This window comes from Solanum stenotomum, chromosome 11 (genome assembly GCF_019186545.1).
Source record: "Solanum stenotomum isolate F172 chromosome 11, ASM1918654v1, whole genome shotgun sequence".
Classification (NCBI taxonomy): Eukaryota; Viridiplantae; Streptophyta; class Magnoliopsida; order Solanales; family Solanaceae; genus Solanum; species Solanum stenotomum.
The window spans coordinates 31,826,821-31,843,531 of record NC_064292.1 but is presented as its reverse complement, the minus strand read 5'-3'; the positions used below and the strand labels follow the sequence as shown (position 1 = coordinate 31,843,531).

The following is a 16,711-nucleotide window of genomic DNA, read 5'->3' as shown; positions in this document are numbered from 1 at the left end:
CTAATGCCTATTTAAGAAAATCATCCTATAGTGGAACATAGGTATGGGCTAAAGAGATTGCTTCTAGAAACCCGACCTTTACTAACGGGGGAGCTCCCATATCAATATCCTCTCGGTACTAAGCGTAAACACCACGGAATAGTCATTTTCTTAACTTGTCTTTATTATCCATGGAAGGGCACGTCATCTTACCAATCCAAGATATGTCATCCATGGAAAGGTACAATGAAGTAACCAATCCGAGCTAGGTTTCATAAGAATAGCTCCTTATCTTTGATTCATTTTAGGTGAGAAGACCTGTCAACCTTAGAATCCTTTATGTGAGAAAACCTTTCACATTCATGCATGAAGTAGTTATGTGAGCAATCTTTTCACAACAATTAACCACAACAACATATATGCTTTTACTCTCAAAGCAATTTACATCATCTCATCAATTCCATAAGAACATGTGCAATTCCATAATTCACCTTTCATAGTTTAAAACACATTTTCAACCATCAATATTTAGAAAACATGGGTTAAGCATGGGTTCATGGGTATTCATCATAATCATGTAATTGTATCAATTCAAGCTTGATAGATCATGAAACAATCAAATAAATCAGTATTTAATGGAACCCATGACATAGAAGAAAACCCTAACTCAATTAGAGAATTCTAACTTTGTAAATTGGAGAATTTGGGAACTCCATGTAGGAAAGAGCTCCATGAATGAAGACTATCATGCCTTAGAGTTCAAAGCCCACAATTAATAGTGAATTTGGAGACTTGATCTTGAAATTCTAGTCTTCTTCTTCAAGCTTTTAGAGAGAGAAATTTTTGGGGGAAGAACTTGGAGGGATTTGGGGAAATTTCAAAAGTGATTTTAGATTGGTTAAATTTTAGGCTTAAAGACTTATATAGGGTCTAGTATTAGGATTAAAATGACCTAGTTTAGGTATTATATGCATAGGAAAAGACCCATATAACCTTGAAAAAATAACTAACGAGTTTTATTTTTCTAAGTCAATCTCCACGAACGAGTCTACCGTCCGTGGACCCTTCTACTGGCCGTGAACCTGTCTGTTTATCATTTCCTTAGAATATTTTTCACAAGGCTTGGGTTCAAGGATGGGTTCACTGATCGTGGTTTCTTCTACCTTCCTTGAACCCTTCCTTAGACCCTTTACTTAGAATATTTTACACAAGGCTTGGGTTGAAGGATGGGTTCACTGACCGTGGACTCATCCACCATCCTTGAACCCTTTCTTACCAGTCTTTTTTTGAGGTGTTACAATACCAAATTTAAATTGTCTTCAAGAAATGGTAGTTTATTGTACCTTCAACAATTCTTGGAGAGAAAACTTATGTGAATACTCAATTAATGTGTGTTATTTAATTTGTACTAACAAATACTTATAACAATAACTTTGCAGAAACATAAACTACAAAATTTAAAGCACGTATTCAAAAACAACAATTAATAACATAAGTATAAATTAATGGTTTTAGAAAACATACCAGGATCTGTAACAATAGAATGAAACAGAAAGGAAAAATCGAGCCCACTAATTGCATAATGTCCCTTTAAGGAAATTATTTCCCTCTAGTATCTGAGGTTTAAAGGAATAGATTCTCTCAAGATAGAACGATTTTATTCACTTGTTTATTGATACAAAAACAATGATGACAATGAGTCATTCAATAGGAGCAAAGTATACTAATATTTAATTGTGCCGAAGAAGAAGAAGAAGTTCAGAATTTTTGTTGTTTTAAAATGAGAGGAAATCTCTCAATTTATAGACAACAAAAGGTAGTGTGAACAAATGGTTATTGTGCCTTATCGGAAAGGTCACAACTCTTTGGAAAAGTTACAACCCTTTGGAAAGGTTACAACCTTGAATAAAAGTCACAACTTTTCATAATAGTCACAATTTTTCTTAAAAATCGCAACTCTTCATAAAAGTCGCAACTCTTCAAAAAAGTCGCAACTTTTCATGAAAGTCACAACTTTTCATGAAAGTTGCAACTCTTCATATTTCATTCACACTTCTTAAAATCCAACAACGTGTACTTCAGATATCAATTCAAAGCTTTAATAAATGACATTGACCTTTAGTCTATATATTGTACCACCCCTAGACAAAATAATGATTAACTCAAATCAACAAAGATAAAGTAAATTTATCAAAAAACAGTAGACTAATGCATGCAACAATGCAAGTATACATAGGATTAACAGATTCATAATTCCAAAATTAAAAAGAAAATTTTCAAGGTATATCTGTTATATATACATCCGAGTCAGCTAACTCACATAGTTTGGCCCAATATTTCATTCTGTTACTAGTTGGTTAAACTTAAGTTTGGCCTAGTATTCGTATCGGGCGATCCGTTATTTAAGTAAGTTCAAATGGGATAATATTTATAAATATGAAAGATTTGGTGGACGCTTAATTTGTAAGATGGTGGTGACGGTTGTGAAGGTTTCTGAGAGGAGGGGAAGACTAGTTTTGAAAATAAATAAATTAAAAGGGAATCCTGGTTTGTGGTGGCACCACGTAGGCGGACCTAGAGTTCTCTTTATATATATATTAAAAGTAAATTAATTGTTAGTGCAAAAAAATGCTTCATTTGTTTGCACTAACTTAATGGAAGTCTGAACTTAAGAGTCTGTTTGGCAACATTGTTAAAAACAACTTAGTTTTAGAAACGCTTTTCTAAAGTGGCTTTTCAGAAAAGTGTTTTTGAAAAAAATAATTTGTGTTTGGCTATTTCATTTGAAAAGTGCTTTTCACAAGTAAATCGAGTTTAACTGATCTTTTTTAAAAAGTGTTTTTGAGAGTCAAATTACAAAAAAAAAAGATAACTATTAATGTACTTTTAATATTAAAATTATTTTATAGAGAGAAACTAATTTAAATATTTATCATAAAAAAATTGAATTAAATTTTTATTTTTATTAAATTAAAATGTAAATGTTTAAACTTTCAATCAATATTATACCTTTTGGGAGGTTGAAATCTTTAATTGTTTTTTTAAATCTTGTAAAAATATTTTTGTTACCTTTTCTCTAATTCTGCAAAATAGTACTTAAAATAATATATAATATATAAAATAATAATATATAAACGTTAAATAAATTATAAAATTTATTACATAAAAATAAAAAATAAAATTCTTAAATGAAATTTAACCAAAACTTATGAAATATGCTAATTAATTAATAAGAAATATATTGGTAAATATGTATATATGAAAAGGATATTTTAGTCTTGAGTTTTTTTTTTTTACTGCTTCTACTTTTTTTAAAGCAGAAATTTTTAGCTTCTTCCCAATAGCAGAAAAACTGCTTCTGCTTTCGTTTAAAAATACTTTTACTGATTTTCCAAACATTGAATTTTTCAACAAAAATATTTTTTTTCTCAAAATAAGTGCTTCTAGCCTCCCAACATAAATGTCAAACATGCTCTAAATGGTTCAAACATTGCGTCATTAAATGTGTTTTTTTTAAAGATCACTTTATGGGTCTGAAAGTATCTGTTTCGTCCAGATCTATGAGAGAGTCTTATTTATGTTTGGACTCTTTTTGTAATGCTAATTTATTTCGTCATAAACCTCAAACATTTTATTTATTATTTCTCTCTGCATACGCCCTTCTCTTCCCTTTCTCCATTATCAACATACATCGTTATTTTTTCTCTTTATATGTGTCCCCCTCTCTCTCTCCATTATCAGAATATTCCTTTCTCTCCTTTAAACGGGTGTTGAATCTTTTTCCTCTTGAACAATTAAGTTTTCGAAAAAATTATAAGTATTTTTTTTATTAATTTAAATTGTGTATCAAAATATTCTTGGTATTACTGCTTGTTGTTTGCTTTTCAAGTACTCTGAAATTTTGCTTGCAGTTTTAGATTTTGTTTATAAAATTAGTTGCCTTGTGTGTGCTTATTTAATAATACAAAGTATGTGCTGATTTTATGGAATAAGATTATACGAATAAACAAAATGATCAGGCAAATTAATATTTTCATCAGCGTGTTAGCATTTTACAGAGACATGACCTATTTTTATTTTTGGAAAAAAGGACAAATATGTCCTCAAACTATCATAAATGGTATGTGTATATCCTTCGTTATACTTTTAGGATGTTAGTGCCCTTGCCATCCAAATTTTGGTGCATATATACCCTTCATACTAACGGTGGTACACGTGTCTTAGTTCTATCAGCCAACCCGATATTAAATAAATTTCTTCCAAAAAAACCCACCCGATTAATTAAAAATTCGCTCAAATAAAAAATACACACACCCAAATTATAAGGGAAATTTCACAGTAACTTCCGGTTGCCTTCTCATACTTGAAAATCTCTATTCGCCGAAGAATAATACCAACATCACAACTCCAAATGCGTACACGCCGACTTCTATGTCGCTATTACTATTAATTGGAAACTCCGGCGTTATGTAACCTCTTACGACTTCAAACTCGCGAGTTCTAGTAGTAGTCGTTGATCCCCTACTATCCTACTTTAAATCTAAGGCATCTCGTAAATCTCATCACCATTCATCACGATTTTTCTCTCGCTTCCATATAACTATCAATCAGTGTCTGTTATTTTCGCCGCCATGGTGTTAGGGAAGTTTCCGATTGAAACTCCATTAGCAAGAGATGAAACCCCACCAGATCTATAATAGGAAGAGCAATATCAAGAAGTAGAAGAAGAAGATTCACTAAGAAACCTTGAAATCCAGTAATTCAGCCATTGAAGCCCCAAAAAAAACCTCATGTAAGAAAAATTGGAGTCAGGGAAGGACAAGAGGATATCCTGTTGAGAATGAGGATGATTTGGGGATGAAGATTGGGGAAAGGATGCTGCTACGGAAGTGTTTTAAGTCTCTTAATTTGAAATTAAGTGAATTGATTGGAGGTTTTGGGTTATATTAATTTGGGTGGATTTTTTAATTATTCATGTGGATATTTTAATAATTTGGGTGGTTTTTTTTAAAAAAATTTTGGATAAAAATTTAACAAATTATAACAAATCGACGATTAAGATTGAGACACGTGTACCACCGTCAGTTTAGAGGGTATATACACACCAAAATTTGGACGGTAAGGGAATTGACATCCTAAAAGTATAACGAAGGGTATACATATACCATTTACACTAGTTCAGGGATATATTTGTCCCTTTTCCCTTTATTTTTTCCCACTCATGCCTTATGTTTATTGACATTCTTTTTTTCCCAATATTAGGCTTGTTAGTAACTCTTGAACTCTTAATAGTTCAAGTTTATTCTTAAGCTAGAATAAATTCTTAGAGTTGTCTTTTTTATTCTTACATACTTGTTAAACGTCCTAAGCTTTTAACTTCACGTAGTAATATTATTTGAATTATATATTTATTATGTTTATATGATGATGATGAAATATACATATTCAGATGCTAAAAAATAAACAATCTTTATCATTCAGTGTTCAGATCTAAAAATGACATGTGAATCATTCAGACGTGCATTCAGATTCAAACATCTTAATCTTAATGAAAACAAATGAGATCTTACCCAATACCATCTGGATAGTACCATACTAAAATGATCCATGTTTCTGACTTATTGACTCGTGTATTTATTAGCTCAATTCTTTCAATTTTAGCTCACTAAAAATTTAAATTGTGATAAATAAGTATAAGTTGGCATTCGAGTTTTGAAGTTAATATTGGTGATATTGATTTGGTCAAATCATATTAAAAAGTGATTTTGATTATAGAAATTTGAAACTTCAAAATGTATATTAATATTTCAAAAAAGAATTAAAAGTCTTTCCTCTCTTTTAAATCTCAATTTTTGAATTTTTCCCAACTTTCACTATCTTTTCAATCTTATTTTCTTTCTCTTTTCAAATTTCTCTCTCCCTCTTCTTCTTTATTTCTTTCTTTCTCTATCTTCTTCATCTTTATCGTCTTTATTGCTTCCATCATCACCATCGACGTTCATTATTTTTATCGCACTTTTTTTCCCACTCTTTTTTGTCCTTATTTTTATGCTATTTTGCTTTAAATTTGAAAATTTCTAAGAATTATTCTTATTATTTTTTTTGAAGTCATTGTAGAAAATTTACAAAAAAATCAAACAACTATGATAGGTGCTGCAACAATCACTTAAGTTGTTGCAACAACTATGATAATTGGTACAACAACGGCTGAAGTTGCTGCAACAACTACTATAATTGCTACGATAGTTGTTGCAGTAACTATTGTAGTTGCTGCAGGAGGTATTGTAATTATTGTAGCAACTTCAACACTTGTTTGAATTGTCACAAGAACTTTAATAAATGTTCAAGTGGTTGCAACAATTGTTGAAATTGTTACACCAATTTTAGCATAGTTGTTGCAACAACTTTGACAGTTATTTAATTTTCTGACAAAAGATGAGATGAATGAAGATTCGGTGACAGAGAGAGTTTGTAGCGGCAAAGGAGGTGTTGGTGTTGGTAGTGACAACAAAGGAGGAGGAGGTGGTGGTTGTTGTGACAATGATGAAAGATAAAGAAAAGGAGGAAGGGATGATGATAGAGGAAGAAGTGGTGGTGGTAGTGGTGGTGGTGGAGTAAGATGAGGAAGTGGTGACGTCGTCAGTGGCAGAAGGGAGGGGATTGCGGCGACGGTAGAAAGGTGGGAAGGGGGAGGGGTCTGGGGTGAGATGAAATAAGAAAAAAAGGCATTTGTTTAAAGGAAGAATGACTTGGAAGGCCCTTGTAATTGGCTCGGATTAAAACTAGACCATTTTACTCACGACTTTGCCAACTAAACACTTATACTCAATGAAACTCAACCTTCTGAGCCCCTTCAACTCATTGTGATTCTCAGTCGTGCTGATGTTACAGTCAATGTCAGATAAAATTTGTCACACTATTTTTTATTTTTATAATAATTTCTTTATGACAAAATAAGTCCCCACAATTGCACCCCCCAACACCACCATACCACCTAATACCTTTGGCCAACTTTCAACCTCCGATCACCTTTCCCCATTAAAACTTCATTACAGTCGAGTAAACACAATAACGATTTTAGCCAACATCAAAAACTTATTTATTTTTCTTACCTCTAGAAGCAAAGATTTAAAAGAAGGTTTGTGAATAACACCACAATTTTTCTAAGACACTGAAAATGGAAAAGTAAGAAGTTAAAGTTGTAGTCACTTCATATTCAATAATTATCACCAATCAATCAAATGATTTTACAGAGGAAGAATAAATATCATTTATTAGTCAAACATTTTTTTTTTGCAATAACCCAATTTAAGTTTTATTTACAATAGATTTGAAATAGCTGCAAAAGCTGGAGGATTTTTCTTAGGTTTAATAAAATCAAAATGAGATAAAATAAATTTCGATGTTAATCGCATACTTCTTCCTCTTATGTTTTCCGATGGCGTTAGGTCAATGAGAGAAAATTTAAAGAGGACATAAATAATAATTTCTTCAGGTGATGATTGACAGTGACAATTCCAGAAGAAAATATGGTGGTGATGACAAAGAAGAGAAGTGGAAGCAACCATGTGTCATGATCTGAGTCTACCCCACTAACTGAGATACGGTACATAAAATCACAAGTGATCTCAAACTCACCTTTGACATAGCATATCTAAGCATATCATATTAAACTCAAATATGAGCAGAAGCATACATAGTGGATAACTGACTAAACTTCAGTTAGATGTAGTAATGAAAGAAAAGCCATGAATAGAATACTAATGTTTGAAATAAGTCTATGTTATCTAGAATGAAAGAACTAACTATGTCGGGACATGACCCCATCAATCAATAACAAACAATTAACATAAAACAATACTACTAACTATCAACTAATCCATAAAGTCCCCGTGTGAGGAGGATTCACCAACTGCTGATTGGGATGTTGAAACCTGACTAGCCACAAATTTGAGAATGAGTGCCTGAATCTATATCATGAAAGAATGCAACACAAAGAAGTATGCAATCAGTATGTGGAATGTATTGTGTATAAAAAGTGACACTCAAAATAGTCATAATATGTACCAATGTAAAGTGAGAACGAAAGAGGTTTCAATGATCTTAAATATAGTAAGATCATTGATAAGACATTCTGAAATCAATTCATAAATATCATTTGAGAATCAACTTTCAAATGTACAAATATGAGTACATTTTTATACCTTTACAATAGACATATGTGCATGATATCATGTCTAATAAATTAGAATGACAAGTTAAGAATATAGTATAAAAAGTACTTTTACTGGTGTTTACATCCTTACTTTTGCAAATACGACAAGACGTCATAGTAACTCAAAGAAAATCAACTAATCCAATCAAATTTAATTTTAAAAAAATTTAAGAAAAAAGATTTAAGGATTCACCAGCTAATTTTAGGAATAATTAAGAAACCAATTAATTAATTAATAAAGAAAATATATATGAAACAAAAGATTCTAGGTAAGGGTTCAAGTGATTCCGAAGGAAAGGTATTAGACCCCTTCAAAATCCACAATTGTGGGTCCCGAGTAAATTCATTTTTTACAAATTGAGTAGAAGATAAAAATAATGTAAAAGTATAATAAGCATGTAATATACACAAATAATAAAGTAAACAATAATATAAGAAACAACCTAGGGTTTGCCTAACGTCAATAGTATACGCAACAGTATATCAAAAATATTATTCGAGCTTTATTTGAATGACTTTCTTGGAAAGCACTTCTGGGTACCTGTAAACACACTTAGTAAAAATGTTAGTAATGAGTTAATCCGAATAAAAATAAATGAGATAAATAATAACTTAAAAATAAAACCCGCCTTTTATTCATGAGAGTCCTTGGAAATCGACGAAATATAAATAAGACTAATGATGAAAGGAAAAATGATAAACTAATAAACTAACTAAAAGTTGAATCGTTGCAGTTTGCTAAAATAAAACAAGAAACTTCAAATACAACAAGAATCAATTTAACATTAAAAGAAACACACTTCATGAATACAAATTTAGTACAACCAGATTCCAAAGGAAACTTAAATAATTAAATAAATTTAATTAAATAAAAGATAGCACAAGATAGAATAGCTAGCAAGATCAAAATCATTAATAAATGACGGTGCACTTTGTATACAAAAAATTTGAACAAACTATAAAGAACAGGTAACAAGAAACAATACTTATTTATCAAAGTAATAACAATTAATACAAAATTATAAAGTAATAACAACCAAAGTTAATATGACATCAAAATATAAAGAAAGGCAGCAATATGAAAATTAGAAGTTAATGAGAATAATTCTTGATCAAAATTACCTAAATAAATAATAATGAAAAAAATAAATAAAAAATAGAAGTAAATAAAACGCTCAACAATAAGAGGCAAAAGTAACAACTTAAAACAGACAAAACATTACAGTGAGCATTAGTAATTAAACAATGTAAAGTAACCATATAAACAAACAACATAAAAATCAGCGGGAGAACTTCATTATAGCAAACAAAATGTATGTAAATGAAGATGAAACTAAATTATCAAAAACCCATCACGATAAAAATAAAAATAAAAGAAATAAAGTAATTGTTTCCCAAGCATAGGCCAAAACAATGATGATCATCAAAGAAGACAACGATCTTACCGGAGATGGAGCTTGGAGCTCGCTGGTTGCTAATTTGTGAGCTCATTGGTTGTTGTTGTAGTTCACGACTGTCATTGGAGTAACAACTGGAGTTCAAAGCTTCAAGCATGTTGTTTGACGAAGTTTTGAGCTCGCTTTTCATCGGAGTTAAAACTTGGGGTCGATTGGTTGGTGGAGATCTGATCGGGGTTCGGTCGGAGCTTGAGAGATCTCTTGAAAAGGGATTTGGGTCGGAGCTTTTGTAGTTTGTTGTGGTAGTTAAGCGATGGTCATTTGTACGTTCCTCGTAGGAACATTGAGTGAGGAAGAGGGTGGAGCGGGCGAGCAGTGGGGTTTTGACGGTAGTTGGCTGCTGGCTCATGTTTGCGGGAGCTTAAGGCGTGGTGGTGCTCACCATTGTTGTTGTTGACTTGGCTGCCAGTAGCAGTGAACAAGGAGAGGGGAAAGGGTTTGAGTTTGGTTGATGTTGTGGTTGGATTTTTAGATGGGTGGTGGTGGAACGCTAAAATCAGCCTTTGAAGCGGCTGTTCCTTTTGAGTTTAGGATAACAAATATTTTAGGGTTTTGCTCCTTTTGAAAATGTCCACCACCCTTCTTTATTTTACACCAAATAAGAATTAAATAGGAAATTTGTTAAATCACCTTATACAATGTAGTGGGCTCAAATCATGGGCTCAAGACCGTGATCCAAAATCGTTGGTTGATAAAATATTGGAAAAATTATAGAAATCTCACTTTTTAGTTTACTTATTACCACTATCCCCTATAAATTTTACAAATTTTCAAAATCCCTCATTTTCGCGCATCATATTAGTGTATCAACGCTTATATTATTGTATGTAGCGCATCAAATTAATATATCAACGCTTATATTATTGTATCTCGTGCATCAGATTAATGTATCAGTGCTATATAAGTGTTGATACATGCGCGAGATACAATAACATAAGCGCTGATACATTAATCTGATGCGCGAGATACATTAATATAAGCGCTGATACATTAATCTGATGCGCGAAAATGAGGGATTTCTGTAATTATAAACTTTTAAGGGATAAATTGTAATTTTGGCACTTAAAAGTATGTGATTTCTGTAATTTGCCCTTTAAAAAATATTTGTGTACCAATACTCTTAGACTATGTTAAAAAAAAAAAAATACTACAATGAATTTTTAAAAAAATTAATCAATGTCATTTTAAAAAAAATGTAACTTGACAATGAATAATGATTTAATCAAATAAAGACAACATTCTCAATATATTCAACTGATTGTGACAAAAATATTAATAATCAAAATTAATTAAAATTCAAAATAAACTAATAAAAATCCTAACGTTAAGGATTATTATCGACAAATTGTATTAAAATGGTAAAAAATAAATTTTGAACTATTTAACGAATAAAAAGCTTAAAAGTATGAAATTTGAAAATATTAGAACAAAATTGGGTGTGAACAACTATCCCTTTCGTTGGATATGATTGATGAAAGAAATCATGGACAAAAAAATTTGACAAACTCAATTTTGACCGAACACATGACCATATAAAAGTGTGGTTCAAATGTGGTGGAAGTCGCTCCTCGACTTGGTTCCAAAAGGTTCAATGTTGTGTTGCGTCCTTGTTGAGGTAGTCCACACCGATGACTTAATTGAGGATGCATCCTCTTGGATGTTCTCGAAAAAACAAAGATAAAACTCGTTAGTAGAGCATAAATTTAAAGAAAAAAGTAGCATTACTTACGATACTATCTGCCATGTTCTTGGCATATTTTTGTGGATACGTTGTGTCTTGGTGATTTAAAGTAATTCTTGCTTCAAAAGTCATGCATGTTGACAACCTTCATCTGATTGTTAAGCGTGGTGTGATTGCGTTGAAAGGACAAACAATATCCATCTCTATGATATGACTGTGGCGGAAAAATGATTGCCAATCCACTGATAGAACAAATATGAATCCATTGGTAGGATATCTGGTAAAATAAAAGTATGTCCATCGGTAAGATACATGAGAATGATCCATTGGTAGGATATAAATGCATGTCCATCGTTGGACATATGATAATGATTAATCGGTAGGATATAAATGCATGTCCATCGTTAGGACGTATGAGAATCCATCGGTGGGACATAAATGCATGTCCATCGGTAGGATGATGTTAATGGTCCATCGATAGTATATCAATGCATGTCCATCGGTAGGACGATGTTGATGATTCATAGATAGGATATAAATACATGTCCATCGATAGGACGAATGAAGATAATCCATCGGTAGGATATAAATGCATGTCCATCGGTAGGATGAATGAAGATGATCCATCAATAGGATATAAATGCATGTCCATCGGTAGGACATATGAGAATCCATCGATAGGATAGGTAGGATGAATGAAAAGGATCCATCGGTAGGGTATAAATGCAAGTCTATGAATGAACACTACCACTTTCGGTAATGTAATATGCTTGGTATTACCACCTCTGGTAATGAACATTACCACCCTCGATGATGAAATATGACTGGCATTAGCACCTTCGGTAATGAACATTACCACCTCTGATAATATAATATGAATATCCATTAGCGTCAACCTCCTCCGATTTTAAAGTGGAATAGATAGTGTACATATCCTTCACCTTTGAATTGAAGTGACTTACAAATATCTTTCACGTCAACCACCTCCAAATTTAATGTGGAATAGATACAGTACATATCCTTCAACTCTTAATTGATGCGACTTATAAATATATTTCAATGCCAGTCTCCTCTGACTTCAACATGAATAGATATGATGAACATCCTTCACCTCTGAATTGATGCAACTTATAAATATCTTTCAACGCCAACCTCCTCCAACTTCAACGAGAATAGATAGGGTGCACATCCTTCACCTCTGAATAGATGTGATTTATAAATATCTTTCAACGTCAACCTCCTCCAACTTTAACGCGAATAGATAGAGTGCACATCCTTCACGTCCAAATTGATGCGACTTATAAATATCTTTCAACGTCAGCCACATCTGACTTCAATGTTAATAGATAGGGTGCATATCCTTCACCTCTAAATTTATCGACTTATAAATATCTTTAAACATCAGCCTCCTACGACTTCAACGTGAATAGATAGGATGCACATTATTCATCTCTAAATTGATGCGACTTACAAATATCTTTCACATCAGCCTTCTCTAACTTCAACATGAATAGATAGGGTGCACATTTTTCACTTATGAATTGATGTGAATTACAAATATCTTTCACGTCAGCCTCCTCAGACTTCAACATGGAATAGATAGGGTGCACATCATTCACCTCCAAATTGATGCGACTTATAAATATCCTTCAATGTTAGCCTCCTTTGACTTCAATGTGAATAGATATTGTACGCATCCTTCACCTCCGAATCGATGCGACTTACAAATATCGTTCACACTAGCCTCCTCCGACTTCAACCTGAATAGATAGGGTGCACGTCCCTCACCTCTGAATATATGTGACTTATAAGTATCATTCACGTCAGTCTCTCTGACTTCAACATGGAATAGATAGTGTGCACATTCTTCACCTCCGAATAAATATGACTTATACATATTCTTCATGTCAGCCTCCTCCAACTTTAATATGGAATGGATAGGGTGCACATCATTCACCTCAGAATAAATGTGACTTATAAATATCCTTCACGTCAGCCTCCTTCGACTTCAATCTGGAATAGATAGGGTGCACATCCTTCACCTCCAAATAGATGTGACTTATAAATATATTTCAACGTCAGCCTCCTTCAACTTTAACGTGAATAGATAGGGTGTACATCCTTCACCTCTAAATTGATGCGACTTACAAATATTTTTCATGTCAGCCTCCTCCGACTTTAACGTGGAATAGATAGGTTACACATCTTTCACCTATGAATATATGTGACTTATAAATATCCTTCATGTTAGCCTCCTCTGGCTTCAACGAGCATCCTTCACCTTTGAATAGATGTGACTTATAAATATCTTTAAATGTTAGCCTCCTTCGACTAATCATGCAATGGCCTTCTAGGCGAATAAAAAATGATATGACCGTCTTGGAAAATAAAAAATGTATTGGCCCTCTCGATAAATGAAAAATGTAATAGGCCTCTCAACAAATTAAAAGTGTTATAACTCGATGATTGTCCACTGTAATGAGGTGAATGGCTTGATAATTCTCCACTATATCGAGGTGGATGACTCGATGACTATCCAATTGTAAAGAGGCAAATGACTTGATTATTATCCAACTGTAACGATGTGGATGACTCGATGATTATCCAATTGTAACGAGATGGATGACTGGATAATTGTCTAACTGTAACGAGGTGTGGATTCTCACGTGTCTTGAAAGTGTTATCCTCTCGATGCTTTCACCTGTTCTTGTACTCAAAAAGGAACGATTAGTAGACACAATGTCGCCTTAGCTAGCGACTTAGTTAAGAAATCTTGAGAAAAGATCCTTTAATCTCATTTTGCTCTTGAACACTTTGTGTTAATATTGACTCATGTCTTATTGGAGGATTTGTACGAGGCGCTAGTGGCTCACATTCTGAATTTAATTTTGCTCCATTATTACAATGTTGGAGAATTTGAAGTTGACTTTGAACTTCAGGCGAGGCTAGATCATTAGAAGTTGACTATCAAACGTCTGACAATACTTGTTGAAATTTTTGAGGTCTTTCTCTAAAATTCTATCCAGTTAGAACTTTTGCCAAATCTCAAAATGATCTGCAATCTCGACTTGTTGGAGCTAACATCTGCATTATGAACTTTTGAGATATTTTTATTATAAGGAGAAATGAAAATCACACAGGGGTACGTGATTGCCGCTACGGGGCCTACATATCTTGTTGATGATGAATATTATAAAATCTGAGATTAGAACGTCAGTAGAAAATGTATAAGTAATTATCTCCTAATCTAGTGAGATTTTTGTAAGTTACCCGTCCGTTGTACATGCCTAATATAACTTTCCATCGATAAATAACATTTAATGTAGTTCGGTCAATATACCTAATCCACAAAAGGAGATGAACACTCCACTATATAAAAGAGAGTATAAAATATCGAGAGAATTAACCTCACAAAATGCACTCAAGATAAAAACAAATTCACACATGTTATAATGTATCACCTGTGTCTCACAAATTCCTCCCCTAAATGAAATGCTCAAAGCCTATAGGACTACATTGTGAATGCTATTAAATAAGAAAGAATGAATTTCTATTTATAAAGTCATAAAACCTTTCATTTTTTAAGAAAAGAAAAATTCAATTATGGTAAGAAAATCATGACAAACATCAAAATAATAAGGTTCTGACACATGTAATGCTAATGCTATCTGATTATTGAAAGGTATAGAAAATGAGCAACTTATAGAAATCTCACTAGTTTAGTACTTAATTACCTCCCTTCCCTTTTCATTATTACAAAACTGACCAAAATTTGGACATTAGATACATGTATCTGATGGCACATCCACATGCATGTACTTAGATACACCGACTCAAAATTAAGTGTAATTTATTCTAGATATAGTATATCCAAGTAGATTCACATGTATATGAATTTTCACTCGCCACTATCCTCTCTCTCTCTCAGGTATCTCTGATACATATATCTAGTATCCTAGATACATGTATTTAGTGTGATTCACATGTAACTTGGATACATAGACTATCTCGTTCGCCTCTTTTCTTCTCTCGCTCGCCTCTCTCCCTATTTTAATGTATGTAGTAGTAAAATTACATATATCTATGTGTATTGACTTGAAATTTGGTATGAAATTATTAATTTAATTAGTAAGATAACATAGAATTATTTCAAACTATAGCGATAATTAATAATTATGATCAAAATGTTTGTCTAATTAAATAATTTTTTCTTAGAAGAATTTTGAGGAATGGTTATCAATTTTTTATGGAAAGAAAATTGAGGGGGTTGAGGTTCTTTACCATAAAGAGGGGTATGGTGGACAAGATGGGGTGGGGGATGATTTCTACAAAATATATATTTTTAAAGTGGTTAAATCCCTTTGTCAAAATAATTTGGACGAAAATGTCACGTGTCATAGACACATTTTTTAGCTTAAAGTTTATTCCCTCTGTCCAACAACAATTGTCCATCATTGACTTGACACACTCGGTTAAGAAACTATAAATAGATGTATAATTTTACTATATCACCCTTCAAATATAATAAATACAATATCTTGAAAAATGTAATAGAGAAATGACTATAATTAATGATAAGGGTAAATTAGGAACTAAGTGTGATATTATCATGAATTTCATAAAGTGGATAAGTATTGTTGAACATCTATTTTTAGTATAGTGGACAAGTATTGTTGGACGGAGGGAGTAATTTAAGAATTATTTTGGGCAGAAATAACAAATATTTTCACTCCTTAACAAACTAGGTAAGTTTTCTATTGTACACTTATTTAGTACTCTCTCTGTCCAACAATACTTGTCTACTATTGACTTTGCATACATCTTAAGAAAATATAAATAGAAGGATAATTTTACTATATCACTTTTTGAATACAATAAATACAATGTCTTGAAAAATGTAATAGGGAAATGACTATAATTAATAATAGGGAAGTGCTAAATGGCCAGAATTATGTGGCATGAATTGTAAAAAGACTAATTTAACCTTTTTCCTTTTAAAATAAAATAAAATAAAATCTTTATTACTACAATTTCCTAAACTTCTAAAAATACGTGTGAACATCCATTATTATGTTAATGAGTTAGAATTATTATTAATTGTGGGGGAAATGCATAAGTACACCCCCAGCCTATGCCCAAAATCCCTGAGATACACCTAACATTTACCAAAGTCCAATTACCCCCCCAAACTTATTTTATATATAATTTTCTACCCCTTTTCAGCCTACGTGGCACTATCCTTGAAAAAATTGTCAACACACGCTGGGCCCACAAGATAGTGCCACACATAGGCCGAAAAGGGGTAAAAAATTATATATAAAATAAGTTCAGGGGGTAATAGAACCTTAGTAAATGTTAGGTGTGTCTTAGAGATTTTGG

General features: G+C 32.3%; 1 protein-coding gene across 2 annotated transcripts; it reads right to left on the bottom strand.

Moving 5' to 3' along the window:
• Positions 1-7,672: 7,672 nt before the first annotated feature.
• On the bottom strand, positions 7,673-10,226 carry LOC125844811 (uncharacterized). 2 transcript variants are annotated; one of them, XM_049524150.1, is made up of 2 exons: positions 9,640-10,226; positions 7,673-7,949 (listed from the first exon to the last, which is right to left on the bottom strand). In XM_049524150.1, the coding sequence occupies exons 1-2, from the start codon at positions 9,998-10,000 to the stop codon at positions 7,918-7,920; spliced, it is 393 nt and encodes a 130-aa protein (XP_049380107.1). In that variant the 5' UTR covers positions 10,001-10,226; the 3' UTR covers positions 7,673-7,917. The 2 variants fall into 2 exon arrangements, with proteins under 2 accessions (XP_049380107.1, XP_049380106.1); XM_049524149.1 differs by lacking the exon at positions 7,673-7,949 and adding an exon at positions 8,375-8,735.
• Between the last annotated feature and the right edge of the window lie 6,485 nt (positions 10,227-16,711).